General features: G+C 36.1%; 1 protein-coding gene across 5 annotated transcripts in view; it reads left to right on the top strand.

The window, feature by feature from the left end:
- exoc6b (exocyst complex component 6B) overlaps nucleotides 1-13,212 on the top strand; it is a 97,330-nt gene extending 84,118 nt beyond the window's left edge. For 3 of the 5 annotated variants that reach the window (XR_005205151.1, XM_037758020.1, XM_037758022.1), the window contains 2 exons: nucleotides 10,354-10,466; nucleotides 12,697-13,212. Coding sequence is in view for 4 of the 5 variants with exons in the window: in XM_037758020.1 (XP_037613948.1) it covers nucleotides 10,354-10,466; nucleotides 12,697-12,823 (240 nt within the window). In the remaining variant the exon portion in view is untranslated. Of the gene's footprint in view, nucleotides 1-10,353; nucleotides 10,467-11,544; nucleotides 11,557-12,696 lie in introns of all 5 variants that reach the window. The other 2 variants (XM_037758019.1, XM_037758021.1) reach the window with 1 other exon arrangement.
- Nucleotides 13,213-25,430: the final 12,218 nt, after the last annotated feature.

The following is a 25,430-nucleotide window of genomic DNA, read 5'->3' as shown; positions in this document are numbered from 1 at the left end:
CAACCTAAGAGCCGGGCTGTAACAAATGGGGGCTCGTCCGGGATCCCCATTCCTGCTAATTAACAAATCTTTGCATCGAAATGAGACTTGAAATAAGGTTCACAATGTAAAGTTTATTGTTATACCGCCACCGTTTGGTTGAATTGCACCACATTCGATTTCTCTCTTTATAGTTAGATGTAACAGGTTCAAACAGAACTGAAAAAAATTCTCCCACTTTAATATGCTTGGGAGATGCCGTCCCCGAGAGAATCCTGAAATAGGCACAACCGGAGCAAATTTGACCCATTTTACAAGTTGCAAAACAATACAACCTCTGTCCACAGGGGTCATGTGAAAGTAAGCGGAGACATATTTGTTTTTATACCATCTTAGGAGGTCTGCGCTCTCCGAGTGCACTTCTAGTTTTGTTATTTCTTACAGTGATTAAAAAACAGTATGTAATGGGGATTGGTTAATACCACAATTGTTAATAAAGGGTTGTATCTAGGGCTGTCGCGATGAAGGAATTTCCCCCTGCGGTGATATTGATTGGCTCAATATCGTATCAAAATTCACCAACCAAATCCTAAAATGTACCAGCTTTTGGCTGTAGTTTTATCTCTCTAAATAACAGATCCAGAAAGCTCCTGTACAGCTTAAGTGCTCTTGAGCAAGCTCCAGTGGCGCTGTTCTTTATCCGACCTCTGACCTCTCCGTGTGGGGGAACAACACAAATGATAAGTTCCCTACAGAGAGCGATAAAGCATCATGATTTTATCTTCTCCTCTCTGTGTTTTATTACCCTGCACACGACGAGCGGCGGCCCCACGGTGGATTAATAAAGCGCTGTACTGTACGTACACTGAAGGAGCATCACAGCTGAGGTTGTGCTGTGTTGTGGTCGCTGGCAGCGGCGTGCTGCGGTCGTATGAAACGAGGCTGCAGGCAGATGTACAAAGATACACGCTTTTGGTTTTAATTTAATTCTTGGCCCTCCAGTGAGAAAGAAAAATGAATTCCCTGTTGCGACGCGATAACATCCAAGCTTACTTCATTCCATTCATAGTTCCAGATGGAGTGATACTGTTCAAGCTGCAGGGTACAAGGTTGTGTGTTGTAGTCAGAAGAACTAATGGAGGAACTCAATGTGTTGTTAGAATACAGAGAAGAAACTGGAGATGAAGGAGAAAGTTTGTTTGTTGGAGCTGAAGTACAAGTGGAGGCAGGAATCGTGAGAACCAGTAGTTGGTCAGCATTACCTGATAACCTCTGAATTTGACCTTTAACCTCTTGCTTTTAGAGGTCAAGAGCTGACCTTGGGGTTAAGTGTAAAATCCTTTTTGTCCGTCAGATGAACCACAGTTGTTTCCAACTGGGCTTTCTCACATGGGACGGGATGTTTGTGATGAGTAGAATTTAGGGCTGTCCATCGATTCAAATATTTAATTGCACATTTTTTATCTGTTCAAAATGTACCTTAAAGGGAGATTTGTCAAGTATTTAATACTCTTTTCAACATGGGAGTGGGCAAATATGCTGCTTTATACAAATGTATGTATATATGTATTATTGGAAATCAGTTAACAACACAAAACAATGACAGATATTGCCCAGAAACCCTCACAGGTACTGCATTTAGCATAAAAGAATATGCTCAAATCATAACATGGCAAACTGCAGCCCAACAGACAACAACAGCTGTCAGTGTGTCAGTGTGTTGACTTGACTATGACTTGGTTTCTGGACAATATCTGTCATTGTTTTGTGTTGTTAATTGATTTCCAATAATAAATATATACATACATTTACATAAAGCAGCATATTTGTCCACTCCCATGTTGATAAGAGTATTAAATACTTGACAAATCTCCCTTTAAGGTACATTTTGAACAGATAAAAAAATGTGTGATTAATCGTGATTAAATATTTGAATGGATTGACAGCCCTAAATACAACACATGAATTTTATTTAAGTTTAAAATGCTGTATTTTTCTTGTAGTAGCGGTAAATAATCTTCTCAATTTGATAGAAATGTCCCTTTTGTTACCTTTGTCCCAGAAAACTGTGGCACATCATCATGACATTGACAGACAGGCGTCAAAATAATGTTGTTTTTTTTTGGCCATAAGAAAACTCCTTCGTGACCTTTCAACCCTGAAACTTGGCGCAGACTGAAAGGTTCAGAGATGACAGAGACATGTTGTTGTTTTCTGATAAAGGTGAAAACCACTTTCTCTGCTTTTAGTGAATTCTTAACCGCCGTGATGGACACGTGTCAACAGGCTCCATCTTTATCCTCCTCCTCCTCCTGTTGTTTGGTTTCTCTCTGACCTTAAACATAGAGCAGATGGAGAGACGTGATTGACAGGTGTCAGCGTGGTCTTTGTGTGCCGGCGGTGACCTTTGACCTCTTGATTGGAGAGATGACTGATGGTGGACAGGTGTCAAAGCACACGGTCAGAAGCACTTTTGGGTGACCTCTTGAAGGTCTGGAAGCTGTGGGACTAATGCTCCCAGTTTCAGAGAGAGAGACATGTTGACTTTGCAGCGATGCAGTCGCCTTGAAAGCTTTTCTATTTGCTGTCAGCTTGTTTCTCTTTTGGATTTTGCTTCAACATCTTTGTTTAGGATAAAGAAACGGTGTGTTTTCATGAGCAGTGATGCCACCATGGCTGGACAAAGTCAGGAGTAAAGTGCAGTAAATAAATGGATGGATACCACAGAGATTGACGGGTGCCAAAACGACTGCTTTTTCCTGATAAAAGTCCACTTTCCCTGCTTTTAGTGACCTTTGACCTCTTGCCTGTCAAACGGAGATGGACAGCTGAGAGAGCTGCGAAAGGAGTGGATGTAGAAGTATGCAGGTGAAGAAGAAGAGTTTTAATTCCTCCTCTTCTCCTGCAAAGAGAAACGGTCTTTGGTTCACAGTGTTCATAGCAGAAATATTACATCATCACGACTGTGTGTGTGCAGAGCGTGTAAACATGATGGATTCTGGGTGACCCCGACGTTCGGCCATTAGGAATGGGAACACGGTAATTCCCCGACGGTCCCAAACAAATAAATCTTGCCCACAGCCGGAATAACCATTAACAAGTCTGCTAAACACTGAGAGAGGAGGAGGAGGAGGAGGAGAGGGGAGCAAGAGGTATGGATGCAGAGGGGTAGAAAGAAGGGATGGAAAGATGAGGGGAGGAAGAGGAGAAGAAGAGAACTAGAGGGAAAGAAAGGGAAGGATGGAAAGAAGGATGTTAAAATTAAGATTGAAAGAAAGATTGAAAAAAGTTGACTTTGAGAGAATTGCGGTAGAAAGAAAAAATGGAGAGGAGAGAAAGGAGGAAGAGGAGAAGAAGGAGAGGAGGAAGAGAGACAGGAAGAAGAGGGATAAAAAAGTACTAAAGCTGATGCAAAGATTGAGGAAGAGAAGGAGGAGAGGGAAGCAAGAGGTATGGACGCAGAGGTAAAGATGAAGGAGTGAAGCTGAGTTGGAGAGGAGAAAGAAGGGAGGAGGAGAGGAGTTCAGAAAGAGAGGAAAAAAAGGGAGGAAGGAGTAAAGTTGACATGGAGAGGATACGGAGAGGAGGAAGAAAAACGGAGGAGGAAGAGAGAAGAAGGAGAATCGGATGAGTATAATGGATGGAGAGTTGATTGACAGAATGAGGAGAGTGAAAAGTAAAAAGGGGTGAGGAGAGAAAGGAGGAGGAGGCGAAGAAGGGGTAAATAAAGGTTTGAAGGAGGAATAAGAAGTAAAAGAGAAAGAGAGGGAGTACGAAAGAGGAATAAAAAAGGAGTAATGCAAATATAGGAAAGAGAGAGGAGGAGGAGGTATGGATGCAGAGGGGGAGATGAAGATGTAAAGTTGAGATGGAGAGGAGGAAGAGGAGTTCAGATAGAGAGGGAGAGAAGGGAGGAAGGAGTCAAGTTGACATGGAGAGGACGAGGAGAGAGAGAGGTAGGGAGGAGTGCAGCAAGAGATGGATAAAAGAAGGAATAACTTTGAAAAAGAGAGAGAAGGAAATGTGGGGTAGGAGAGAGAGAGAGAGAAAGGAGGAGGTAAAAAAGAGAATAGATGGAGGAGTATGAAATTAGGGGAGAAAGGAAGACTAGAGGGAAGGAAACTGGAGTGAAGTTGATGGACAGAATGAGGAGAGTGCAAAGGGTGAGGAGAGAAAGGCGGAGGAGGAGGGGTGAAGACGAGGAGAACGAGAGGGAAAGAAAGGATGGAAAGAAGGGAGTAAATGAAAGAAAGATTGAGAAAAGTTGACTTTGCGGTAGAAAGAAAAAACGGAGAGGAGAGAAAGGAGGAAGAGGAGGTAAAAGAGGGATGAGTAAAGCTGATGCAAAGACTGAGTGAAGTAGAAAGAAAGAAGGGAGAGGATATAGAGGAGGAGGAAGATCAGGTGAGGAGGAGGAGGAGGAGACGGAAAGGTTAAGGAGAGTGTAACTAGAGGTGGAAAGGAGGGATAGAAAGAATAAATACAGAGAGGAGAGAGAGAGAGAGGAGGAGAGGAAGAGATGTAAGACAGGGAGAGGAGGGATGAAAAAGGAGTAAAGTTGATTGACAGAACGAGGAGTGCAAAGTAAAAAGAGGTGAGGAGAAGATGAGGAGGGAAAGAAAGGACGGAAAGGAGGAGTAAATAAAAGAAAGATGAGAAAAGTTGACTGAGAGAATTGCAGTAGAAACAACGGAGAGGAGGAAGAGGAGGTGAGAGGAGGAAGAGATGTAAGACGAGGGATAAAAAAGTGTGAAAGGAATAAAGAATGAGTGAAGCTGATGCAAAGACAGGAAAGAGAGGGAGGAAGAGGAGGTAAATGATGGAGGGAGGAGAGGGAGAGTGTAACTAGAGGTGGAAACGGGGATGGAAAGAATAAAGACGGAGAGGGGGGAGAGGGAGAAAGGAGGAGATGAAATGTGGAGGAAGGAAAGAAAAGAGTGATGGAGAAATGGAAAGTTGAGGATGAGAAAATAAATAAATAAATAAAATGAGAGGAGGACGGAGGAGAGGAAGGAATGAAAGAGGTTGATCGAATGTTAAGAGGGAGAGAGGAAGAAAGTAGGGAGGAGGAGGGAGGGATGGAGGGAGAGAGAGAGAGAGGGGAGCCCATTAGCGGAGGAGAAATGAGAGAAAACAAACAAGAAATATGAAGCGAACACGTCACTTTGTTTTTCTGCTCGTCCCCCCACCATAGAAGAAGAATAAGAGGAAGCAATAATGTGTGTGTGTGTGCGTGTGCGTGTGCGTGTGCGTGTGCGTGTGTGTGTGTGTGAGTGTGTGAGTGTGTGAGTGTGTGAGTGTGTGAGTGTGTGTATGTGAGGAGACAGGAGCGATAGCGGCGGGGGAGGTCATGGCGAGGTGAGAGAGGGGGGAGCGAGACGGAGAGACAAGTTCAGCGAGAGGTGACGAGAGAGACCTGCAGCTTTCGCTCTCCGAGAGTGTGTGTGTGTGTGTAGGGTGAATCGGGGGTCAGGTGTGCGTGTGTGTGTGTGTGTGTGTGTGTGTGTGTTTCCAGGAGGACCTGCTGGCTCGTGTGTGGCTCATTTTTTGGAAACACTCCCTTTTCTATTTATTCTTCTTCTCTTTTCCATTTTATCTTATCTCTCCTCCTCCTCCTCCTCTTCCTCCTCTTCCTCCTCCTCCTCCTCCTCCTCCTCCTCCTGTTCTCACCCTCTCCATCGCTCCTCCAACCAAACTTACCTACTGACCTCAAGTTCACCCACAACTCCCTCCGCTCCTCCACTTGTCCTCGTCTCCTCTTTTCTCTTCTTCTTTTGTGTCTTTTCCTCCTCTCTTCTCCCTCTCTCTTTTCTTCTTTATCTCATCACCTCTCCTCTTCCGTTTTTTCTCCTTCCCTCTCTCTTGTCCTTTTCTCTTTCTCTCTTCTTTTTCCTTATCTCTTCTTTACTCTCTTTATCTTTTCTGTCCATCTCTTCTCATTGTTTCCTCTCCTCTTCCCTCTTTCTCCTCCCCTCATCTTCTCATTCTCTTCCTCTTTTCTCTCCTCTTTGTTATATTTTCTGTCCATCTCCTCTCCTCGTTTCCTCTACTCTTCTCCTTTTCTTCCATCTCTCTTCTTAATTTCCTCGTCTTTCCTCTCCTCCTTTTCTGTGCTCATCTTGTCTTCTCTCATCGATCACTCTTCACCTCTCCTCTTTCTCTTCTACCTTATTTTTCCTCTCTTCCTTTCCTTCTGTCCTCTCATCTCCTTTCCTTTCACCTTTTTCCCTCCTCTCCTCTCCTCCTCTCCTTTCTACCTTCTCATCCTCAACTTCTCTTCTCTTCTTTCATCTCCTCTTTTCTCTTCACTTCACCTTCATCTACCTTCACCTCTCCTCTTCTCCTCACTTGTTTCTTTTCTCCTCTTGTCTCCTCTTGCCTCCTATCCCCTTTTTTCGTACTCAACTCCTTTCCTTGTTTCCTCTCTTCTCCTCCTCCACTCCCATACTTTCTTTCTCCTCTTCAACTTTCTTCTCTTCCTCCAATCCTCAACCTTCTTTTCTTTCCTCTCCTCTTTTTGTTGAGCGTGTTGTTTTCCGTTACCGTCAAAACAAGTAAAAGTAAAGTCAGCGCTCCGTCACCAGCTCGTCTCTGAGTGACTGTGTGTTGCTGAATATGATCCGCCTGCTGACTGCATGTGTTTTTTGCGTGTATGAGTGTGTTTTGTGTGTATGAGTGTGTGTGTGTGTGTGTGTGTGTGTATGTGAGTGTAAGAGTGTGTGTTAACTTCCTCTAAATCCGTCTGCTCCAGCATCCATCTCTATCCGACATGCCTCCACCTTGTATTTACCTCTCACAGGTTCTCATCTCTCTGAAGCTCATTAAGCTCCCAGCCGGATGATATCTGTGTCTTTATGTAACCGCCGTTATTTGTGTGTGTACCTGTTTATATGTGTCAGCCTGTTTTCATGCAGCCCGTGTGTGTTTGTGCTTGTTTATACGGGCAGATTAGCAGGTCAAACCTCGGCCGTTGGAGGGTGAAGTCGGGGACAAAGGAGAGCGAGAGGTGAATACAGAAGTGAAAGGACCAGAGGGAGGAAGGGGAGTGTGGGAAGAAGGAGGGAGGGAGGGAGGGAGGGAAAGATCAGGAAGTCCAAATCAACCGTTCGTCTTGTAGTCTCGCTCTAAAGCCACATTTAGAGGAAACATCGGTTTTAATAACTCTTAAAGGACACTTCCTGTTTTCAGCTCTGATGAGGTTGGCTCAGGTAAAAGACGTGACCTCTTTACTCCTGAAATCATACAATTCAGTCGTTTAGTCCAAAAGCTTTCAGCCAGGATTAACATTAAAAAGATTTATACAGGATCTGAAGTTGTTAACTAAATGAGTAACAACTTAATGCTTCATCCACACACTCTTTGTCACAGCGTAGGAAAGCACAGCGCTATCGCCAGTTCATCCGTACAGGAGCGTATGCTGCGTTCACTGGCACCCAACAACATAGCAAGATATTGTTAGCCTCCAGGCTTTCCTTTGCTTTGCCTCCAGCTAACACCGTGACGTCATCATGACGTCTCAGTAACATGGACAAGCCATACTGTCCACGTCTTCTTAGCCACAGCAAGACCATATAACGTTGTGCTGCTGCCTCTTTCTTTAGACGTTTCAGCAGACAGGATGGCACAGATGATCAAGGCGGCATGTTTGTGCCTTGTTAGCATTGTGACCCGTACAGACCTCCGCTAGCTATCAAACTTTACCTGCCTCGGAGCTTTCAAACCAATCTTTATTGACAACGGTCAACGGCCAGAACGGCCCGCAGGAGCCGACGATCGGACGGTACAATGTGAGCACATAAATGGCTTTACATCTCAAAAGATCTAGTTGTAGTAGGAAGTACACATTTCTAGAAGCCTACAGTGTCTGCCCAGCTCTAAAGTGCCACAGATCCTTGCGTCCCAGTTGGTGGAGTGTAAATAGACCTCATTCTGTTTCCTGTTGAACGACCAAATGTCCTGCAGGTCAGACAGCTGATCTAGATCAGATCTAGATCAGACAACAAGGACTCAACTCTTTCACCTTCCTGAATCCCATCATTCCTTCTTGTGTCTCCAAACTTTGAAAGCGTGTCACCCACATCTTCTGTCCTCCTTCTCCTCCTTCCTGTTGGTGGTTACACCTCCGTCGCCCAACACTCTCTTCTTCATCCTCCTCTCCTCTCCCTCTCTTATCTATCCATCTCCGTCTGCCCTTCCTTTACCCCGTCTCTCTCTCTCTCTCTCTCTGTCTGCGCTGTTATCCGTTCCTCTCCATCTGTGTCTCTTTCCATCTCTACTCTCTCTCTCATTTTCTCCCCCACATGTGGTTTTGCTCTCCCTCTCCTCCTCCTCCTCCTCTTCTCTCATCCCTCGCTCACATATGGTTTCTCTCTCTGGATCCGTGTGTGTTTGGTGTTACCCAGAGTTCACTGGGGCTCCCTGCTCGTGTGTGTGTGTGTGTGTGTTTGTGTGTGTGTGTGCATGTGTGTGTGTGTGTGTGTGTGTGTGTGTGTGTGTGCGTGCGTGCGTGCGTGCGTGCGTGCGTGCGTGCGTGCGTGCGTGCGTGTGTTGCAGACAGAGATGGACAGAGTGTGTGTATGTCTGCAGGCTTACGGGTTTGCCTGCCTGGGCCTGTTTATATGTGTGTGTTAGGTAGAGTTCAGCAGGGCAGCAGCAGGTTATGCAACTGTTTCAAAATGTGGGCCATTTTCGAGGAAGACTCCACCTCTTCATTTTCTTCAGACTCCTTCCTTCATTCCACCCTCGTTCTCTCCTCTGTTGTATTTATAATGTGTTTATTTACCTGAATGTGTTCAGTTAAAGAAAAAGCCAGAAATTGAGCAATGCAGTGGTTTTCTGTGAGATCTGTTAAGTCTTTTATTATGGCGTTAACGTAAACATCAGGATTGTGTTGCACCACCTTTTTGTAAATCCTTCTTTCCAGAGTTCTTAGGAACTCTTAGCTGGTTTCCAGGGATTTACTAAATTGGGTTGCAACGTTTATGGCTGTGGGCTCGCTCAATAGTGCGATACGCATTATTAGTGCCTCTTTTTTGTGCTATAAAATAAGCCTTATTGCGAGGCTATGATTAGTTTTATTGTTGTTTTTTTAAAGGACAAAAGATGACAAAAACAAATTAAATACCGCGCTTGTGAGTAGCAATATTGCGGTTATTGCGACAGCCCTAGCAACATTAAAACTTAGCTAGGAAGGTCTCAGCTAGTAAAGACTTAAAGGACCCGTATTGTTAAAAAGTGAGATTTTCAGGTCTTTTATATTATAAAGCAGGTTTAAGTGTTATATAAATACTTTTAAACTATCAAAACAACTCAATATACGGAGAAATACACACACAGCCCGTATTCAGGAATTGCGCATTTGAAACAAGCCGTTAGGATTTCTGTCCATTTGTGATGTCACAAATATACAATATATATTAAAGACCATTACACGGTTTTAAACGTAAACATTCTAAATGTGTCCCAGTTTATTTCCTGTTGCAGTTAATGTGAATGACATCAGCTGACAGGAAGTAAACATGGACCCAAGCTGTTGCCTAGCAACGCAATTTCGTTGAAATGCACTAAAACGGAGCGTTTCAGACAGGGTGAATACAGGTATATTCAGGCAGACAGTATGAGGAAAATAAAGTGTTTTTTGAACACATGTAAACATGTTCTAGTAAAAACACAAAATACAAGTATGAACCTGAAAATAAGCACGATATGGAACCTTTAAGTAATGTGTAAATTGGTTGCTAGTAAACATCTGTAGTGCCAATCAAAAGCAATCAACGATGTAAACAGGAAGTAGCGTCTCAATCTGTGGCATGTCTTCATAAGCTTTATTTTTAAGCTATTGTTAGGTATATTGTTGCGTTTTATAGGACAAAGATGACAAAAACAAATGTAATACTTGTTTATTGTTAAATGCAGAACGCAGAAGGGAAGCGTTTTACCCAAGTTGAGTGTTTTTCAACTCTCTGCTACTAGAAAAAAACACCGTAGTTCTCCGACACACTTGTGAAACTGCAGTAACGTGAGCTGCAGAGTATAAACCCGTTGTACCGCTAGCCGCCGTCTGACTTCCGTTGCTACTAAAGTAGTATTATTATGGTAAGGATGGTGTCTGAGCGAGGCGGTTTTGTACTCACCAAACTGCCGGATTCTGTCATAATGTTTAAGATCTCCTACGATATCTATTAGCTTTGCAGCTGCTAGATGTTCCTGCAATTTAACTGGAAATCTTACTCAACATGTGTTGGCGTGGGCCGTCGGAGCCAACGATCTGCTGGATGATGTGTTTACGTTCTCACTGATTAACGGATAAATTAATCTCCCCAAAACTGGAGTCAACAGCTTTTCATGAATGTTTATCTCTTTGTCTTTATCTAGTTACTGGAACTGTTCATCCAGTGGGACTGGTCGACCTACCTGGCTGATTACGGCAAACCCACCTGCAAATACCTGAGAGTCAACCCACACACTGCACTGGCCCTGCTGGAGAAGTAAGCACTCCTTTATTCATCCACTGTTTTATCAGTCTTTCATCATTCCGGTTCATCTGTCCTTCCTTCTTTGACTCCTTATTTCCTTCTTTTAATCCATTCAAATGGAGCTGAAGCAGTTAAATCACCAATTACACCAACAGAACATTAATTTTAAGCAATTTTGATAATCAGTTATTGATTTTTTTTTATCAAACATACTCCTGCCTTTCCAGCCTTTCTTTGTTTTATATAATTGTAAACTGAATATCTTTGGGTTTTGGACAGTTGTCATAGACATTTCAGTTAGACGAAGACCTTATATCACTCTTATGTCTAGACATCTAACCCGAACTCTCTTGGCTAGAGCCAAGATGTGTACGGTAAGTCGTTTTAACATTTAATAGTTAATCAATTAGTTATCAATAGTTGATACCAAGACCAGTGAAATTCCATGATTCTTGATACCACAGTAAAAAACAACAGTAAAACCATAAATCTTGTGTACTTCAACACACAATCCTTCATTACCATTTACATACTGGTTTTTGTTAGGAAATTAAACATCATTCTTCTCTATTATCCATTTTATATTAATGTGAAAACATCTCCTTTAAACAAAGAAATCGCCAAAAACTACATTTTACCAGATTACACATGAACACATCATGATAACGTTAGAATTTACCTTCGCCCAGTATTGCTCATTTTTACTGAATAGAGCCTGAACACATCATAATGGATGAGAGCTAGTTAATGTTAGATGTTAGCAGCCGGTAAGCAGCCCAGTCCTGCACACAGCAGCTTTTTAACGCATTTTAGACACCTTAAAAAAATCAATATCAGTTTAAGTTTACACTATTTTTAAGAATATTTTCATCGCCTAATCTTTCTGTCGGACAGCCCCTTTCTGAGGGGGAACTGAAGCCGTTATCTACGCTCTCTTCAAAGTCTAAACTATTACCTTTTAATGGAAAAATAAGTGAAGTGCAGTCCTACATCAAATCAGTAGGTGACTTTTGAGAGCTCCATCCATCTTTACCTCCATCTCAACTGCTCTTTCTATCTCCTGTCTGTCCTCTATATTATGTTTTGACAGGTTATTTAAGCCGTGAGTATTGTCTCTGGTGTGTGTGTGTGTGTGTGTAGTGTTGGATTCTGGCATGTATACAGACTACTTAGACGACTACTAAAGTGTGTACATACAGGACAGAGACATAATCTTTTTGGGTGTGTGTTTAATATCACTTCAGGGATTTACATGGTTAAATGCACGCACATCCTCATCACAAACGTTGTGATGATACTGATGTTTATCAGCGTAGAGTTTGAGCTACTGTGGAGATAAGGACAAAAACTACACAACCAAGTACACACAGAAAGTTGTAATCTTAGTTTGTGGATAACGTCCTGTGAACGTTCTCACATATGGAGCTTTTATCTCTTCATTGAAGAGCGCGGTCTTTCAATTTGAGAGCATGACTCGTTGAATTCACATTTACACCTCTGTTTAGATATATTTATTACTTCTCATTATGCATATACAGTACATAAATAAAGAGTGCAAGCACACAGTTTGTGCAGAAGCAGATCTAATCCAAGCAGGGCTTATTTGAGTGAGAGAACAGAGTTTTGAGGGAAATCATTACAACATCTGAACTCGATGAGTCATGCTCTCAGACTGAAAGACCTCGCTCTTGAATAAAGATAAGAGCTCCGTACTCACACACACACAGAGTCGTATGATCCAGTCCATTGTTCAGTCCAGTCCAGTCGACCTTACTTAATCAGGGTCAGCGTTTTGTCTCCAGTGCACCAGAGAGCCCCGGCCCGGTGGTCCCTCTGTGCCCAGGAGGAAGCACCCTGCTGGGGCTTGTCTGGTCTGCTGGGCCCCTGAACTTCCTGGAGGTCCGTAACAGTCCAGTGTTCTGCGACAAAACACACAAACACACAGTCTCATGTGACACTGAGCAAACCAGCCTTTAAAACACAAACGTCTTTTTCTTTTTTTAACAGGTTTAGCAGGGATGTGTGTGTGTGTGTGTGTCTGCTGAGCATGCTCGTTCAATTATGCACTTTGTGTGTGTTTTCCTGAATGCATCAGATGAACTACTCAGTGCATATTGTTCTACTTACAGCATTCAAACACAGAGAAAATGTGAACTACTAAAACAGACTATTCTTCGTCTTTATCTTTGTTTAATTTTCCTCTGTTCCTTCATCCATCCCTTCTTTTATTCTCCATCTCCAGGATGAAAGAGACGAGCCGGAAGAACAACGTCTTCGCCCAGTTCAGGAAGACGGACAGAGACAGACAGAAGCTCATCGACACCATCGTCAAACAGCTACGCAACCTCATCGCACAGCACCACACCTAGAGCGAGCCACCTGATTGGCCAGCAGGCCCGATGCCTCCATCCCCAATTAGCTGAATTCAACCCTGCAACCTCTAATTGGCTGATCTATGCACCTTAACTTCACTGAACTTCCAACAACCACAGCCACTTCCTATTGGTTGTCTTCAAACCTGCGACCAACTCGTTTGGATAACACGGTCATACTTTTTTTTATTTCATTGGTTAATTTAAACCAAGAATAACAACTGCCTCGGCCACAACAAGTAATTAAACAGCTCGGGTTTCACTTTAAAGGGATAGTTCGGGTGTTTTGAAGTGGGGTTGTATGAGGTACTTTTCCATAGTCAGTGTATTACCTACAGTAGATGGAGTTTACCTGCCGTGAGACAGCTATACAGTCCTATGTTTCTGAGAACTGAAGCCGTTATCTATGCTCTCGCCAAAGCCACCAGACTCCATTGAAGAAAACAGAAATTTTACCTCTCAGAACACAGGAGCTGCTGATCTACCGCTGCCTCTATCGGTTAGTTTGTTTGTGTTATTGTGTGATTTTGGTGTTTTAAAGGGTTACTTATGATTCACCAAAGTCACACAATAGCACAAACAAACTAACTGATCGAGGCAGCAGTAGATCAGCAACTCCTGTGTTCTGTGAGGTAAAATTCCAGTTTTTTTCAATGGAGTCTGGTGGCTTTGGAGAGCATAGATGGATACAACGGCTTCAGATCCCCATCGGAAAAAGGCTGATAAAGCGGTGAAAATATCCTAAATATAGCGTATACTTTAACGGATATTGATTTTTTTTAAGGTGTCTAAAATGCGTTAAAAAGCCTGAAATATACATACCTAAAAAGCTGCTCCGTGCAGGACTGGGCTGCTTACCGGCTGCTAACAGCTATTGATTTTTTTTAGGTTGCTAAAAGATGTTTTGCTACTGCCTCACCGACCACCACCTCCTGTAGGTAAAACACTGACTATGGATAAGTTCCTCATACAACCCCACTTCAAAACACACAGACTATCCCTTTAACTTCACTTCATCTATCGGACTGAAACACTACAGGTTAGCAGCCCTATTAGTTACTTCCTGCCATCGATCTAAACAGAGTAGTCTCATTAGCTGAGGGGAAAGAAGCTCTCTAATATCTTATTGGTCTGTTTGTCGAATTTGTTGACATAAAGGAAAAAATATCCCCAACCTCATCTTAGATCTTGTTCTTAAAGACGAAGACGTGTGGAGAACAAGAGAGTAGATCAAATTATAGTATAATTATGTGGAACCAGCTGAAACATAAGACGTTAACATTAAGATGGCATTTGTCCATGAAACTATGTCGTTATCAAGGAGCAAGAAGAGTGAGGAAAAGTAGTTAAAACCACATTGAAACTTGCTCTACTTGTTGCATCAGTTACTGGATGTTCTCAACATGTTTGCATGTGTACAGGGTGGGAGCGTTTTAATCTTGGCTGTGAGTAACGGTAGATGATCTTATGGGAATTGTGTGCGAGAATCTGTTCTCTGTTTTCCGTAAGAACTCGTGTTTCCAGAGAATTGATTCACCGTACAACAAGCTTTCACTTTCCCTTCCCTAAAATCTAAGTAGCTGGTTCAGCCATCTGTTCTCATCTTCTTTATATTAATTTCTCCTCCAGTGTCGCAGACGGCCTTTAATGTCTTCCACATCGCTCTCCCTCACTCGTGGCACAATGACAGAACGTATTGAATGTACATCAGAGAGGATGTTATGATACTGCAGCCAGAAAAGCACTGAAATCAAGATCAGGTCTGGGGAAAAAAACTAGATATTAGAGTCGAATGAACACAATGTTCTTCCCATAGAAATAGAATAGGAGTAGAACGGACGTTCCCATTCAAATCAACGTAGCTGCGACCTCACTTTACGCCTCTGCTGACGTGTTTTCACCAGAACAACTAACAGCAATCGCCATTTTCTTTCATATTAGTCAAATGACCATGGAAAACAGTCCAAAAACAATTCTACTCCTATTCTATTTCTATGATTCCTCCAGTATTATCTAATAAAGGGGGATATTCACGCAACATGGCAACCCTGTGAAGCCCTCTCTAATATAAAACCTGCGAACACTTGAATGGGCCACGCTGCTCCCATCTGGCAACCGCATTCCCTCTTCTTAACACCTGTGAGTGTTCGGGGATTTAAAAAGGGGGGATGTTGTCCAAACATGGCAACCCATTCCTCCGCTTTCAGTAAAACTTGATCATATTTGAATGGTGGTGGGGGGAGGAGCATTTTCTACTCTACATGTATAAATAAGTGGGTCTTAAAGAGGGGGATAACGCCCTAACCTGGCAACGTGTATAGTTGTGTTTGCCTTGTTGACTAGAAAGAGACTAATTTGTATAGAATTCATTGTACTAACGCCAAGCACACACACTTTTACGTCTTCCATACAACCATATGCCAAGCAGTGTGTGTGTGTGTAGCTACCTGTACACACACAGAGGTTTGTTCAGTTGAAGCACATAATTACATTTACACTAGATTATTATTTTTATTAACTAACGTGGGTCTCTTCGCTTTTTGTGTTGCTTTTTTTTTGTTTTCTTGAACTTGGGTGCAATAATAGCATTTTGGAAACTACAGCGTTTCATGTGTTGTGTGTTTGTGTGTTCATCACAGCGCTTTATAAAAGGGATTCGGTGTGCGTCAGAAGGGAATTTAAGTCTTCCGCTTCCTCTCCATTTACTGAGCGACATCACGTCGTGTGTGTTTGTGTTCACTCGTGCATGCCGGCACTGTGAAACTTAAGTGTGCGTGTTGTTTTGTTTCCATCCATCCTTAGTTGTTATTTTAGGTGTTATTAGGAAGGGAACGGGGCCGTCGGTATTGAATGTGCCTTTGCTGTATTTTGTGTTTATTTTCCTGCCAATGAAGCGGCAACGCTGCGGTGTTTGGAGTCTGGACACAGTTTACTGAACGTTACTGAAAAGTCTTAACTCAAAGTCCACTTTCTAGCTTCTTCTAGAGCTTTCAACCGTTACAGACTATCTGTTACTTTCTGCGACATAAATAGAGTGATGCAGGAATGAGTCCTAAAACACGGAGATGAGTTAGCATTTAAGCACCTCCGGCAAAGAACGTATATCGCCAAGAAGTGAAAGTTAGTCGTTCGTTACATTGCAACGTCAGCGTCCAGCAGCAGAGCTACGCTTCAGCCATTTTGGACTGAAAGCGACTATCGGACGGCAGTAAAACGTACGCCTGTAGATACAAAAATAAAACAATATTATTTCTATTCTATTGTCATAATTTTAATGTTTCTACCAAAATGGCCTGTGTTGAACAATAAAATATTATAAATATAATAAAGGTTTTCAGTCCAAAATGGCGGCAGCGGCTGGTGTCCAAAAAACCCCGGAGTTTCATCTCCAGCGGGGCAAAAAAAGTTTAATAAATAAATCATTAAGTAAGTAAATAGTTATAATAGTATGCATATTTATAATATTTGTATTGTTCAACACAGGCCATTTCGGTAGAAACATTAAAATGATGACAATAGAATAGAAATAATATTGTTTTATTTTTGTACGGCACTTTGTAGGCGGATGTTTTACTGGCGTCCGGTAGTCGCTTTCAGTCCAAAATGGCGGTGGCGTAGCTCTGCTGCTGGACGCTGACGTTGTGATAGAACGAACAATTGACTTTCACTTCTTGGCAATATACGTTCTTTGCTCGCGCTCATGCGACCGTGGCGTAGTTCATTTATTAGCAAACGTTAGTTGTTACTTCTGCCGACTGCATTGAAACAAAACGTGTGAGTATCGTAAACGTTTGTTTTCCATAGAGTTTATTTTCTGCAATAATCTAAAACCCAATAATCCAAATCCTGTTTACTTTTCAGTCGAGGTAACCATGGCGATGCTCCTGTACGTCATCCCTGCAGCACTCTATCATAATGCTATTCGCTGTTATTTGCTTTTATCCAAGTGGTAGTCTGTAGTAACATTTGTTTTCAGACTCAAAATGATGACTGATCAGCGGCTCGGTCGTAATTTACAACCTGAAATGTTTTTACGTTTTGAAATTTAAAAAAATTAGAGATGATTTCTTGTCAAATTAAGTTCTGTAGCTCAGAATTTAGCATCTCTGGAAAGCCAGATCTTTTTTTCAATTTGCTTCCTTTGGCTAATGCAATGCACTTTTGATAACAAACGCACATTAGAAACACGCAGAGAGAAATGTACTCGATTAACATTAAATCAAATTAAAACTATTGATGATCCATTTCAGTTCGTAGAAGTACCGAGTTGTCTGATCGGTCTCATTCAGGCGTGCTGGTTTAGTTTGAGTCGGTCTGTTTCCAGAGTCCTCACGCTGCAGCTGTTGCTGCCACTTTGTTTTGTATTTTGTAAGCAGAAATCTTTACTGAGACAGAAGCACTGTACACGCTGTTGTATTAAACCACTAATGAATGAAACTAAAGTTAAATACTAATTAATTGCAACAGAAAAATATGGAATAAATGGAAAACTGTTGAGAATATTTGGTCCTGACTTTTATTTCATGATGTTCTTTCTGTCACATCAAGGTAACTAATCTCTAGAGGTAATCGTAGCAGTAGCTGCATGTACATTAGTATTATCAGTTGTTTTATAAGTTGTGAACTTGAACTAAAAACTTATTGTAGAAAAAATGATTTCCTTTATGCAATTAATGGAAATATACTTTTTCCTCCAAGAATAGATGGTAATAGAAATATGATTTACAATATTTATTATTAGATAATAAATATAGATGGTAAATTCATCACCATTGTTAGATTTAGAAAATTACATAATTTTTGAGGCATCAAAGGACATTTCCGAGGTTATTTTCTCACCGTCAGATTTCAGTTAATTTTATGTTACGACAATTCAGATTTCAAGTTATGCAAGTATTTTTTAAGACGACCAACATTTGGAAACTAACAGAAATAATCCGCCTTTACTTTAGTAAAAGTAGCCATAACAGAACGGAAAAAAATACTCTTTTACAAGCAAAACTATCGCATTAAAATGTTATTTAAGTAAAAACAAAACTATTTAAAGCAAACGGACTACAAAAGCTATAAATAATAAAGCTATAAAATATTTGTAAAGTATATTAATATAAGGTAAATGAAAACTAATTAAAGTTTCCTGACATTGGCCACCATTATTAGTAGTGTTTTATTGCTCAGGAATTTTCATTTTTAAGACGAAGAATATGTTATTTCTTCTTTTAAATTACTTTATTAAGTTGATTTAAGTATCAAAAGTAAGTACTTATGATGTCTTATTTGAATATTAACTTAAAAAAAAGTAAAACTTTTTCCTCTGAAATTCGTTGCTAGTCTACTAAACGTCATGCTTTTATACTGCTATTTGCTTGGGTTGAATGTTAATAAGGCAATTTTGAGTTTCAAGACACTAAACGTCTACATTTTCAGCAGAATATTTTAAATTTATTGGCTAATTTTTCTTTTTTTACAGTTGCAGAGCCATGCTAGCTGTTTCCCCTTGTTTCCAGTCATTATGCTAAGCTAAGCTAACCATCTCCTCCAGCACAGTACTTGAGTAAATGTACTAGCTCACCTTCAACCACTGGAAACAAACGGAGCGTCACTGACGTCACGTCCTGCAGCCACAACCTGCTGACAGACAGAAATACTGTCAACAATAATCAAGACGTACGAACTAAGACGGTCTGTCCCTGACTCTCATCTTGGTGACCTTTGACCTGTCAGACAGCGGGGGCGTCGGCTGTGAGGGATGTGATTAACAATGACTTTGTGAGTGTGTTTGTTTGTGTGTGTGTGTTGGCGCTGCAGGTGGGAGGTGTGTGTGTGCTCGTTCACTGGAGGGTAGCGACTCGAATCCAAAGCAACACAAACTCTGCATGCTCCAGGGTGTGTGTGTGTGTGTATGTGTGTGTGTGTGTTCCCAGCGGTCTATAGAGGAGCGGTGGAGCGCTCAAAGATTAGGGATGCCTCACAAAAACCTCCCTCTCTCTTTCCGTTTTCTCTTCTTTTTTTTGGCTTTTCTGAACTTTTTGACCCTCGCTGTTTTGTTGCACATTTCCAGTTTTAATTCCTTTGAAACATTCATGCAGGATTAATGAGAATTTCTAGAAAGCGTCCTTCTGTTTATGGCATAAAAAGTCAGTCTAGTATGCCATGAAAATGTCATAAATAAAAGTTATGTAACATGTCAGCCTCTCGCCACACTGCTCCGCGAGGCTTCGACTACCTTTGAATATTTCTCACCGAAGCTTTGAAGTGGTCGCCTCCGCCAACCAGTCAAGTTGCGGTGTACATCCTTGTCTGTCCCAAATGTCATCACGATGACTTTTTTTTTTACATTTTTCGACATACTATGACTTTTTTTTTTTTATTTATTTTTCGACATACTATGATTTTTTTTTAGTTTTTTTTACATTTTTCGACATACTATGACTTTTTTTTTTTTATTTATTTTTCGACATACTATGACTTTTTTTTATTTTTTTTATTTTTCGACATACTATGATTTTTTAGTTTGTTTTACATTTTTCGACATACTATGACTTTTTTTTTTTTATTATTTTTCGACATACTATGACTTTTTTTTTTACATTTTTCGACATACTGACTTTTTTTTAATTTATTTTTCGACATACTATGACTTTTTTTTTTTTTTTTTTTTCGACATACTGACTTTTTTTTTTTAATTTATTTTTCGACATACTATGACTTTTTTTTTTTACATTTTTCGACATACTATGACTTTTTTTTTTATTTATTTTTCGACATACTATGATTTTTTTAGTTTTTTTTACATTTTTCGACATACTATGACTTTTTTTTTTTATTTATTTTTCGACATACTATGACTTTTTTTTATTTTTTTTTATTTTTCGACATACTATGATTTTTTAGTTTGTTTTACATTTTTCGACATACTATGACTTTTTTTTTTTTATTTATTTTTCGACATACTATGACTTTTTTTATTTTTTTTTATTTTTCGACATACTATGATTTTTTAGTTTGTTTTACATTTTTCGACATACTATGACTTTTTTTTTTATTTATTTTTCGACATACTATGATTTTTTTAGTTTTTTTTATTTTTCGACATACTATGATTTTTTTTTTTTATTTATTTTTCGACATACTATGACTTTTTTTTATTTTTTTTATTTTTCGACATACTATGATTTTTTAGTTTGTTTTACATTTTTCGACATACTATGACTTTTTTTTTTTTATTATTTTTCGACATACTATGACATTTTTTTTTACATTTTTCGACATACTGACTTTTTTTTAATTTATTTTTCGACATACTATGACTTTTTTTTTTTACATTTTTCGACATACTATGACTTTTTTTTTTTTATTTATTTTTCGACATACTATGATTTTTTTTAGTTTTTTTTACATTTTTCGACATACTATGACTTTTTTTTTTTTATTTATTTTTCGACATACTATGACTTTTTTTTATTTTTCGACATACTATGATTTTTTAGTTTGTTTTACATTTTTCGACATACTATGACTTTTTTTTTTTTATTTATTTTTCGACATACTATGATTTTTTTAGTTTTTTTTATTTTTCGACATACTATGATTTTTTAGTTTGTTTTACATTTTTCGACATACTATGACTTTTTTTTTTTATTTATTTTTCGACATACTATGACTTTTTTTTTACATTTTTCGACATACTGACTTTTTTTAATTTATTTTTCGACATACTGACTTTTTTTTTTTTTTCTCGACATACTGACTTTTTTTTTTTATTTATTTTTCGACATACTATGACTTTTTTTTTTATTTATTTTTCGACATACTATGACTTTTTTTTACATTTTTCGACATACTGACTTTTTTTTAATTTATTTTTCGACATACTATGACTTTTTTTTTTTATTTATTTTTCGACATACTATGACTTTTTTTTTTTTTTTCGACATACTGACTTTTTTTTTTTATTTATTTTTCGACATACTATGACTTTTTTTTATTTTTTTTTATTTTTCGACATACTATGATTTTTTAGTTTGTTTTACATTTTTCGACATACTATGACTTTTTTTTTATTTATTTTTCGACATACTATGACTTTTTTTTTATTATTTATTTTTCGACATACTATGATTTTTTTAGTTTTTTTTATTTTTCGACATACTATGATTTTTTAGTTTGTTTTACATTTTTCGACATAATATGACTTTTTTTTTTTTATTTATTTTTCGACATACTGACTTTTTTTAATTTATTTTTCGACATACTATGACTTTTTTTTTTATTTATTTTTCGACATACTATGACTTTTTTTTTTTTTTTCGACATACTGACTTTTTTTTTTTATTTATTTTTCGACATACTATGACTTTTTTTTATTTTTTTTTATTTTTCGACATACTATGATTTTTTAGTTTGTTTTACATTTTTCGACATACTATGACTTTTTTTTTTAATTTATTTTTCGACATACTATGACTTTTTTTTTTTTTTTTTTTCGACATACTATGACTTTTTTTTTATTATTTATTTTTCGACATACTATGATTTTTTTAGTTTTTTTTATTTTTCGACATACTATGATTTTTTAGTTTGTTTTACATTTTTCGACATAATATGACTTTTTTTTTTTTTATTTATTTTTCGACATACTGACTTTTTTTACATTTTTCGACATACTGACTTTTTTTAATTTATTTTTCGACATACTATGACTTTTTTTTTTTTTTTTTCGACATACTGACTTTTTTTTTTTATTTATTTTTCGACATACTATGACTTTTTTTTATTTATTTTTCGACATACTATGACTTTTTTTTTTACATTTTTCGACATACTGAATTTTTTTTTTTTACATTTTTCGACATACTATGACTTTTTTTTTTTTACATTTTTCGACATACTATGACTTTTCTTTTTTTTTTTTGACATACTATGACTTTTTTTATTTTTTTTATTTTTCGACATACTATGATTTTTTAGTTTGTTTTACATTTTTCGACATACTGACTTTTTTTTTTTTACATTTTTCGACATACTATGACTTTTTTTTTTATTTATTTTTCGACATACTATGACTTTTTTTATTTTTTTTATTTTTCGACATACTATGATTTTTTAGTTTGTTTTACATTTTTCGACATACTATGACTTTTTTTTTTTTATTTATTTTTCGACATACTGACTTTTTTTACATTTTTCGACATACTGACTTTTTTTAATTTATTTTTCGACATACTATGACTTTTTTTTTTTTTTTTTCGACATACTGACTTTTTTTTTTTATTTATTTTTCGACATACTATGACTTTTTTTTATTTATTTTTCGACATACTATGACTTTTTTTTTTACATTTTTCGACATACTGACTTTTTTTTTTTTACATTTTTCGACATACTATGACTTTTTTTTTTTTACATTTTTCGACATACTATGAATTTTCTTTTTTTTTTTTTGACATACTATGACTTTTTTTATTTTTTTTATTTTTCGACATACTATGATTTTTTAGTTTGTTTTACATTTTTCGACATACTGACTTTTTTTTTTTTAAATTTTTCGACATACTATGACTTTTTTTTTTATTTATTTTTCGACATACTATGACTTTTTTTATTTTTTTTATTTTTCGACATACTATGATTTTTTAGTTTGTTTTACATTTTTCGACATACTATGACTTTTTTTTTTTTATTATTTTTCGACATACTATGACATTTTTTTTTACATTTTTCGACATACTGACTTTTTTTTAATTTATTTTTCGACATGCTATGACTTTTTTTTTTTTTTTTTTTCGACATACTGACTTTTTTTTTTTAATTTATTTTTCGACATACTATGACTTTTTTTTTACATTTTTCGACATACTATGACTTTTTTTTTTTTTATTTATTTTTCGACATACTATGATTTTTTTAGTTTTTTTTACATTTTTCGACATAATATGACTTTTTTTTTTTTATTTATTTTTCGACATACTGACTTTTTTTTTTTACATTTTTCGACATACTGACTTTTTTTAATTTATTTTTCGACATACTATGACTTTTTTTTAGTTTTTTTTACATTTTTCGACATAATATGACTTTTTTTTTTTTTATTTATTTTTCGACATACTGACTTTTTTTTTTACATTTTTCGACATACTGACTTTTTTTAATTTATTTTTCGACATACTATGACTTTTTTTTTTTTTCGACATACTGACTTTTTTTTTTATTTATTTTTCGACATACTATGACTTTTTTTTTTTATTTATTTTTCGACATACTATGACTTTTTTTTTTTTTTTTTTTCGACATACTGACTTTTTTATTTTATTTATTTTTCGACATACTATGACTTTTTTTTTATTTATTTTTCGACATACTATGACTTTTTTTTTACATTTTTCGACATACTATGATTTTTTAGTTTTTTTACATTTTTCGACATACTGACTTTTTTTTTTTTACATTTTTCGACATACTATGACTTTTTTTTTTTACATTTTTCGACATACTATGACTTTTCTTTTTTTTTTTTTTGACATACTGACTTTTTTTTTTATTTATTTTTCGACATACTATGATTTTTTTTTAGTTTTTTTTACATTTTTCGACATACTATGACTTTTTTTTTATTATTTATTTTTCGACATACTATGATTTTTTTATTTTTTTTTATTTTTCGACATACTATGATTTTTTAGTTTGTTTTACATTTTTCGACATACTATGACTTTTTTTTTATTATTCATTTTTCGACATACTATGATTTTTTTAGTTTTTTTTATTTTTCGACATACTATGATTTTTTAGTTTGTTTTACATTTTTCGACATAATATGACTTTTTTTTTTATTTATTTTTCGACATACTGACTTTTTTTACATTTTTCGACATACTGACTTTTTTTTAATTTATTTTTCGACATACTATGACTTTTTTTTTTTTTTTTTCGACATACTGACTTTTTTTTTTTATTTATTTTTCGACATACTATGACTTTTTTTTTATTTATTTTTCGACATACTATGACTTTTTTTTTTTACATTTTTCGACATACTGACTTTTTTTTTTTTTACATTTTTCGACATACTATGACTTTTTTTTTTTTTACATTTTTCGACATACTATGACTTTTCTTTTTTTTTTTTTGACATACTATGACTTTTTTTATTTTTTTTATTTTTCGACATACTATGATTTTTTAGTTTGTTTTACATTTTTCGACATACTGACTTTTTTTTTTTTACATTTTTCGACATACTATGACTTTTTTTTTTATTTATTTTTCGACATACTATGACTTTTTTTATTTTTTTTATTTTTCGACATACTATGATTTTTTAGTTTGTTTTACATTTTTCGACATACTATGACTTTTTTTTTTTTATTATTTTTCGACATACTATGACATTTTTTTTTACATTTTTCGACATACTGACTTTTTTTTTAATTTATTTTTCGACATGCTATGACTTTTTTTTTTTTTTTTTTTTCGACATACTGAATTTTTTTTTTTTAATTTATTTTTCGACATACTATGACTTTTTTTTTACATTTTTCGACATACTATGACTTTTTTTTTTTTTATTTATTTTTCGACATACTATTATTTTTTTAGTTTTTTTTACATTTTTCGACATAATATGACTTTTTTTTTTTTTATTTATTTTTCGACATACTGACTTTTTTTTTTTACATTTTTCGACATACTGACTTTTTTTAATTATTTTTCGACATACTATGACTTTTTTTTAGTTTTTTTTTACATTTTTCGACATAATATGACTTTTTTTTTTTTTATTTATTTTTCGACATACTGACTTTTTTTTTTTACATTTTTCGACATACTGACTTTTTTTAATTTATTTTTCGACATACTATGACTTTTTTTTTTTTTCGACATACTGACTTTTTTTTTTTATTTATTTTTCGACATGCTATACTATGACTTTTTTTTTTTTATTTATTTTTCGACATACTATGACTTTTTTTTTTTTTTTTTCGACATACTGACTTTTTTATTTTATTTATTTTTCGACATACTATGACTTTTTTTTTATTTATTTTTCGACATACTATGACTTTTTTTTTACATTTTTCGACATACTATGATTTTTTAGTTTTTTTTACATTTTTCGACATACTGACTTTTTTTTTTTTACATTTTTCGACATACTATGACTTTTTTTTTTTACATTTTTCGACATACTATGACTTTTCTTTTTTTTTTTTTTGACATACTGACTTTTTTTTTTATTTATTTTTCGACATACTATGATTTTTTTTTAGTTTTTTTTACATTTTTCGACATACTATGACTTTTTTTTTATTATTTATTTTTCGACATACTATGATTTTTTTATTTTTTTTTATTTTTCGACATACTATGATTTTTTAGTTTGTTTTACATTTTTCGACATACTATGACTTTTTTTTTATTATTCATTTTTCGACATACTATGATTTTTTTAGTTTTTTTTATTTTTCGACATACTATGATTTTTTAGTTTGTTTTACATTTTTCGACATAATATGACTTTTTTTTTTTATTTATTTTTCGACATACTGACTTTTTTTTACATTTTTCGACATACTGACTTTTTTTAATTTTTTTTTCGACATAC

The sequence above is a fragment of the Sebastes umbrosus genome, chromosome 22, assembly GCF_015220745.1.
Source record: "Sebastes umbrosus isolate fSebUmb1 chromosome 22, fSebUmb1.pri, whole genome shotgun sequence".
Lineage (NCBI taxonomy): Eukaryota > Metazoa > Chordata > Actinopteri > Perciformes > Sebastidae > Sebastes > Sebastes umbrosus.
Note: the sequence above shows the minus strand (reverse complement) of the source record. Positions and strands in the feature narration are given on the sequence as shown.